The 8,125-nt window shown below is 42.0% G+C and overlaps 1 protein-coding gene across 2 annotated transcripts; it reads left to right on the top strand.

Annotated features, from left to right (window-relative positions):
* Positions 1-502: 502 nt before the first annotated feature.
* Positions 503-6,315, top strand: LOC139756338 (uncharacterized). Of its 2 annotated transcripts, XM_071675694.1 has the most exons (8): positions 503-636; positions 1,518-1,655; positions 2,324-2,470; positions 2,882-2,980; positions 3,696-3,756; positions 4,271-4,398; positions 5,219-5,324; positions 5,879-6,315. In XM_071675694.1, exons 2-8 carry the CDS (start codon positions 1,573-1,575, stop codon positions 6,098-6,100), a joined length of 846 nt encoding a protein of 281 aa, XP_071531795.1. In that variant the 5' UTR covers positions 503-636; positions 1,518-1,572; the 3' UTR covers positions 6,101-6,315. The 2 variants fall into 2 exon arrangements, with proteins under 2 accessions (XP_071531795.1, XP_071531796.1); XM_071675695.1 differs by lacking the exon at positions 1,518-1,655 and having other exon boundaries at positions 521-636.
* The last annotated feature ends 1,810 nt before the right edge of the window (positions 6,316-8,125 follow it).

Raw genomic sequence — 8,125 nt, 5'->3', positions numbered from 1 at the left:
AATTTCAGCTCTGAATAAAGCGTGGGATTATACTAAATGATATTAGTTTTTGGCCTACACTAGATATTCATAAATCGGCAAATAATTTAAACTATAGCACTTTAATCCCGCTACACTATCAACAGAAAAAGAAGAAGAAAAGTACCACTGGAAAAAGATGCATGGAACATGCATAAGTAATAGGCGTGGGATTGGTGAAAACACCAGTCGGAAAACCTGTGAGGCAAGTACACAGGTGTACAGATAGAAGCGGCTGACGCCGCGGGCACTGGGTTACGTGGGAAGAGGCACGTGTTCATTGCTTCCAAGGACACCTTTGGCACTCGTTGTAATGCCGAAGGTACTAAGGCAGAAAATAGTGGTCATGTGCTTTATGATTTTTTTTTTCTCAAGCGTCAACATTACACGGGGAGAATTTTGCAATGAAAAGAAGATATTACGCGTTGGCGATCGCTGTAATTCTTGTGTCAAATTTATCTGCGTCAATGTTTTAAAGCCGATGTTGGTAGCCAGGTAAAAGGCACAGTAAGAGAACAGGTGTGCCGCTCCCAAGATTGCTTCACAACCCCATCACTCCCGCCAAAACAACCAGCAACATCGCACTTTACATTAACTCATTCGCTACAAAGTACAACCGTAAGTTCTTATTTTATAAAAGTTTGCATGAAATCCTTAGGAGACATTAGTTATCCACCTGGCTAGTGAGGTGGAGCAGTATTAGAAGGCCTGAACATGACTTATTCACAGGTTACTAAGAGCTTACAATGGACTCACAACGCCTGTAACGTTTGGACAGCCTAACACCAGAGGAATACTGACAACTTTGGATTCATGTGCCATTATCATACAAATATACAATTGATGGGCACTATGTTCTAGCAACCTTTGAGAAACATAAACGTTTTCAGTGGTTTCTATTCACTTTGTGCAAATGTATTTTGCAATGAGCTTTAAACTTTTTTTCTGAGCAAAACGCATAAACCTAAACTAGGTTACAGTGATCACCGAAATGTTTCAATAGTGCATATGTGTCTCTTGGTGCGTTTGTAAATGCACACTGTATGTACTTTTGTACAGTACGGAGGAGTTTTACAAAGGTAGCGCCAGTGTCCCGAATGACCTATCTATGCATACAGGTGAGAGTTGCACCCTTGGGGCCACAACTCTTAACCCCATTTCTGTAAGACATTTTTAAAGCTTTTAATGATATCTGATATATAATATTTACACGTTGCTTGTTACACTCACCATCCATAAATCACCATAAATATATCTCCACAAGACGACTTGTTCACCAAGTGTTTTCGCTAAGTGACTGGTTTATGTAGTCCAAATGCACAGTATCATCATCAAGCCGATTTTGAAACTTTTAACAGGAGTTCAGCTCTCGTACTCAGATCTGAGCCCAATATATGCTTTTAAAGTGTCTGAAAATCTCTTTATCCATATACTCAAGAGAAAATTTCCATGTGTCTTTGCGTGCTCTTAGCAAAATATTGAAAAGATGAACATTACAGCGTCGACAACAGAAGGGACCGACATTAAGTGAGGAACATCTTGGTAAAAGTTACCATGAGGTTGCTGATAGTGGGCAGGGTGCTACTAGCCATACATGTCTACGGCCTACTGGCTTCACCGTCTCCGCCGCCAGTAGGGTAAGCCTACCGTATATTTCTGTGATTACAACTGCTTGTCATAACAATGACTAAACTCTACTAATCCAATATTCAGTTAATAAAGTTTTGACTCGATACAGATCATTACCAGATCTATTAACTTGGATTCAACAATTACGCAAAATTTAAAGAATGCTCATTCATGATCTTATTTTAGAGTAAGTGATCATATGGTAACTGCAATGGTGTTACAAAATTATTATAATATAGTTCACATCCTTTCATTTTGACTTGTAATAAGTAATGAAAACAGGATATCAATGATTCAACAAACATACATGAGTAAAAAGGGGAAAGCTAACATGAAATTTTGGTATGAGGATATAGAACAATTTTGTATTATGGTCACCCATATATTCTGGAGAAGAGTACATAAGTGCAGGAAAATTATTTTCGTTACTAACGACGGCGGGTACCTCTCACCTCTTGCTGACGGATTTACAAATACCTCATGTCTAGGCCCAGTGCGCTTCCCTACTCTAACCGTCGGAACAAGAACAGGATACAGAAGAAGGTTATTCATATGATATTTACAAATCACTAATTAGGAAACCCCATGAAAACGCGTTCCATATATTTCTGGCCATTAGCGTTACAGTTTCTCCAAGTCTAAAGGCTGAATGTTAAACATGCTTAAATGTCCAAAGGCCTGAAGACGAGCTTATCGAAGAGGTAATTGAAGAGATGACAGACGAGGAATGGCTACTGAGCAACTTGCTAGAAGACACAGACAGCGCCAAGTCGATCACCAGCGACATCAGGGACGCTATCATACAGATACTCGAGGAAATAAGGTCAGTTCATGCAGGAATACGTAAAGTCGGTTCCCGTTGCCAGTTCCTGACATACATTATCACTGGAGTCGGTTACTTATGGACTTGAGATCAGTTACTAATGGACAGCAGGTAATTACTGATGGATACTAGGTTGGTTCCTGATTGGCACTAGGTCGATTATTCTTGGAGCAAACCTGGTCAGCTGATGATAGATGGTAGCGTGTCTGTTGCTATTAGAAAAGACTGAAGTAATTAAGATGAAGAAAACCAGTTCGGTGTCAGTTGGAGGATGCCAGTTCAAACTTACATATAAGTCGTCAGTCCGTGACTCGTATCATGCCTTGTTATCTTGAAGTGTTTAGGCCATATAATAGTCTAAAATGGTAAGAAGCCTAGCCCAGCTCGCTAACGATAACTTTGGTCCGGCAGGTTGGGGATGGTGACGGGATACCCAGACCTGGGCATCCCTCCTCTCGATCCACTGGTCATATCCCACCTGCCCTTCAACGTTACTTGGGACGACAACAAGTGAGTAACCTACTCTGCCTCACACCACTCTTATCTTGTGACTAACAGCTAGCTTTTATCAATGCTTACTTATCAAACAACCGGTTGATTTCACATACACTTCGTTTTTTTTTTTTTTTTAATTTCATTTCAAACAATTCCCGCACTTTCAGTTCTCAAAGTCTGCCCACCTTTACACCAACCTAAAAGTTGTGCACTGTCAATATCCGAATGATTATTTCATGTCCCTTTACACCAACCTAAAAGTCGTTTACTGTCACTATCCCTATGATTATCATTATGTCTTTTTTCCTGTCCCCTTAACTCCAATGGTTCCTCACACCAGCCCTAAACGTCTGTTCTCACCTCCCTACGAACAAGAAACAATTCTACATCATACTGGTAAAATAGTAATTACACTGAAACAACTAAATGACGTACCTCATGATATGATGGTCCATGCTAAAGCAGTGGGAGCTATAACTTCATAAAATGAAATATCAATTAATCGGGAAAATATCTGAAATGGGTTTAGAAATTGGTTCAGGCAGATATCAATGAAATATCAATCAATCGGGAAAATATCTGAAATGGGTTTAGAAATTGGTTCAGGCAGATATCCTGACTGGCAGCTTAATTTCCAAGTCGTGCTATCACGTACATGGTTAGTCCACTGAAAAATGACATTTCTATCCCATCCTCCACAGTTGTTACACAGGGTCACTCTCTTTTCCAGTGTTTATGGGAACCTGACTGAGTCTGAGTTAAAGGACCTGTCCACCTTCCAGACAGCCAAGGTAAGCACATGAGGTTTAACCAGAGGTGGTTAACATGTCTGATTTCAGCGTTATACCTGGTGTTAGAGATCAACTCGGTAGCAAAGATCCGTTTCCTGGATTTCCATAGCTACATTTAAAAAAACTGCGAAATCTTCCCGAATAAAAGAAAAAAAAAAGAGAAAATATCCATATGGTAGCCTCACAAAGCTTCATAACTCATAACAGTGTCATTTCAGTCTATGAAGTTGAGAGGTAAATGTCTCACGTACAGACAGCAGCAGAAGCTGCTGCGGCGTTCGCCATATCATAAAATCATGTAATCAGCCCTGCTGGATGGAATTGACCTTCGGATTGTGCATGTAATAGGCTGCAACATAATTCACCCTGACATTCTTACATACAATCATCGCTGTTAATGTTACATAAAGAGTAAACGGTTAGAAAATGAGGATTGCAATACGATAGCGTTAAGAATCACTCCAGGTTCAGGTGACTCTAGGTACTAATCCAGTAGTTCTCTACCACCTGACAGGTGCTGGTGAGTTTGCTCGGACTCAGCATAGACGTGGGGCTCCTCCTGGAACACCTTGAGCTTCACGGCAGCTACTTCATGGACGGCCATGCACTAGGGATTCATGTTTTCGGCGACGGAGCCTACTCGTGAGTGCCTCGAGTCTTGCATGTACCACAAACATGAACAAATGTATTTAAGTACCCCAGTATCCTACCACATACACACACACACATATCCGCACCTCCCCCCCCCCCTTTCCAAAAGAACGAACAGAGAAGGGGGCCAAGTGAGGAGTTTTCTCAGGCTCAGTCCTCTGTTCTTAACGCTACCTCGCTAACGCGGGAAATGGCGAATATGCATGAAAAAGGATATATATATATATATATATATATATATATATATATATATATATATATATATATATATATATATATATATACATATAAGTATGTATATGTGCGTGTGTGGACGTGTATGTATATACATGTGTGTGTGGATGGGTGGGCCATTCTTTTATGTTTCCTTGCGCTACCTCACTAACGCGGGAGACAGCGACAAAGCATAATAAATAATATATATATATATATATATATATATATATATATATATATATATATATATATATATATATATATACAAGAAATAACTATTTCACGAGAATATCTAACCTGTTTTTAGCAAAACCTGAACTTTACTATCTCATGCAATGATGAGTAAGTCTCCTTGCCTCTTCCTCTCTATCTCGGCCTCCCCAGGATCAGTACATTCCTATCATTCCTAAAGCGTTGTTGTCCTTCCCTCACACCAACACCATGACTCCTCTCACCCACACCTTCGTCACACGTCCTCCCACACAGCAACACGTCCGTGTTGGTTCCCCCGAAGCAACACTCACTCTCCCTCTCCCACAGTCTCTCACCACACGTCCTCCCACAGAGCATGATTCCCACGTTCTCTTCTCCACAGCATCCGACTGAACAGCATCATCTTCACGTTCTACCTCAAGCTTGGCCTGGGCAAGTACCTGTCGGTAAAGGACGTCCGGGCGGACTTCTCGCTCAAGGATGCTGAGGTAAGTGCCACGGTACGACTTTTGAGCACAACGGTACGACCCTTGAGCACAACGGTACGACCCTTGAGCACAACGGTACGACCCGTGGGTATAACGGCGTGACCTCTGGCCCAGTTACTTAGAATCTAGTCAGACCTCAAAGTATCAGTCTCTGGAGTTGTACTATCATGCTAATAATACTGAATCTAATATTGAACCTTCTCTTCCAAAGCTAAAACAAAACTTTTAACCCTGTGACTATGACGTGACACAACAGTACAGGACTTCCCACGGGCAGGGTGTGTAACCCGAGCAAAGCCCTCAGCAGATCCATCGGTTTGTCATCTGTATGCTAGTTCCTCTCTCCATCGTCTCTTCTCTTTACTCGATCGCTCACACCGAGCCACTTCAAGAGTTCCCCATTTGCTGTTATTCCTGCCTGTTATTATTGGTATATCTAAGAACTGAAGAACACCTGAATAATTATGTATATATATATATATATCCTGACGTGACTTGTTCTTGGTATGGAACACGTGCCACATCAGTTCTTTCAAGGGTCAATTTCGGCGCAGGTGCATTTCGAGCACCTGATGAACGGCGGGTTGATGGGCGGGCTGATCAACGAGGCGCTGAGCGCCGAGCTGCCTGCGGCGCTGGGGTCGTTGGAGGAGCTGGTGCTGCCGCCGCTCATGGACCTCCTCAAGAACCGCACCAACGAGTACCTCCATCAGTACCCTCTCATCCCGGACTTCAACATCTCCCAAATCATCACCGACTGGCCTATTATTGGTTAACTACTAGCAAATAACGTGTAATGGGTTATCAGTCACCCTAATTAGCTTAATCATTCAAACTAAAATGTGGCAGTAACTGGTGGTGGGTAATTCCTGGCTTTCTAAATTCAAAAATTATCAGATCGAAATATTTTTGAAAGTCTAGGGTGAACTGCCTCTAATCAGTTGCTAGTTTAATGGTATTGTATACGTTGAATAAAGGTAATGTAACCCCAGGATCCCTTTTATGAGGCACCTGTAACCTCAACGCTGCGCTTCAGTCAGCAGTATGGAAGTGATGAACTCCTCTGAGGTAAGAGATTCCTCAAAAAGATTACGTTCCTTTTATGTGGATATCCAAACCTCGCCGAAGACGACCCGTTTTCTTACACTCACGTTTGATATTCTTTTCCAATACTATCCTTAACATATCTAATATCTCAACCAATGTCACTACGAATTACCCTATCATTTGCATGATGCGTCTCCCCAAACTTCCAGTCTCTTCTGGCACAATTTCTAATCCCTTCCATCACCCTCTCTGTCCATACCGTAATGCACCCCAAACTTCCACAGCAACAACTTCACGATCACACACAACTCCCCTAACGCCGCTATCAATGTTTAACATGTGAAATAGGAGGCAATATGAGGTGTCCTGGTCTTGCTTCGACCTCACTCGTCAATCCACTGTCGCCTCCTGACATACTACTCCACTTTCGTAACAGAAGCCCTTCGCTGCCTCCTGTAGCTTTCCCGCTACACCATACCCAGTCCACCCATCCACAGTCCCTCCCTATTAATGACGTTATAAGGCTTTACCAACTCAATAAAAGCCGAGCACACATTCTGTCCTCCTTCCGAGCGCTGTCATTCAGAAGTATATGCACGGTCAGGATCTGTGATGTGAGAGGGCACCTTACTTAACTCCTTGACCAGAATTAAAAGTGGCTTGTCAGAGGTCACACCACCCTATCCATGGTCGTACCATCGTGCTCAAGGGACGTACCGTCGTGCTTAATGGGGTTAAACTGATGCACCATTGCACTTGTTTACATGCCTACCATCAACACAACCCCACCTCCTCCAATTTCTATGGTTCGCTTCTTTTAGAATCTTATACAGTAGTCACAGCTATCCTCCCTTGGTCTCATGGACGCCGTCATAAGACCATCTTGCGAGTCATCCTAACCATTTCTTCAGGTCATCCCATTACCACAGCCTCTCCGGAGGTCTAGCCACGCTGCAATCTACACCATCTTCATTTCGTCCTATCAATAATTTCCACCCACAAGTGATATTCTCACTTCAGTCGTGTTGTTATTTGTAATTCGTTAAAGACATTCCTTCATCATTTATGTATATAACAAAGCTCTGGCAGAACTCGGCCATCTACATTGATTATTCTTTACATATCCACTTTCTTAATACTGAGTATTCTATCTATTCAAAAGCATCCTTACTCTTTACGAGAATGCATAGAGGGGAGAATTTCCAGCCTCCCGTTTCATTTACAATGGTAAGACTAAGTACATCCGGGTTACAGCCTGCAGATATGTATCATCACCTTAGGGTGTACAGTGACCAGTAACTTCCAAATATTGATGTCTAATATTCACTCTACACAATTGTGCTGAATTGTCTGGTGAAACATGGGTCCTTGTATGTCTTGTATGTACAATTATTCAGACCCCAGACTTCAACACACCAAGTCCGTCCATCACTAGCTGGTCTACATTCTCTCCCTCTAAAACTGGTGTTCCTGGAAGCGCCTCTTCCCTGCCTCACCGGAGACCATATCTGAATAATCTACACGAGCCTCAAGTCTCCCACCTTCCCTAAACCATTTGTGACTCTGGGAACCGATTGCACAAAGAAAAAAAAAGTATTTGGAATACACAAATCAAGCAGTATACAAATTCCAAAGGCTCTAGCCACGTGCGATTCTCATTATCAACACTTCACTTCCTTTACTATTTAGATATGAAAATATAAAATCATATCTTCTCTAAAATCCACCGTCTATGCAAGACAATAACAAATTTC

The sequence above is a fragment of the Panulirus ornatus genome, chromosome 21, assembly GCF_036320965.1.
Source record: "Panulirus ornatus isolate Po-2019 chromosome 21, ASM3632096v1, whole genome shotgun sequence".
Taxonomy (NCBI): domain Eukaryota; kingdom Metazoa; phylum Arthropoda; class Malacostraca; order Decapoda; family Palinuridae; genus Panulirus; species Panulirus ornatus.
The sequence above is the reverse complement of the archived record's forward strand: the minus strand, read 5'-3'. Positions and strand labels throughout refer to the sequence as shown.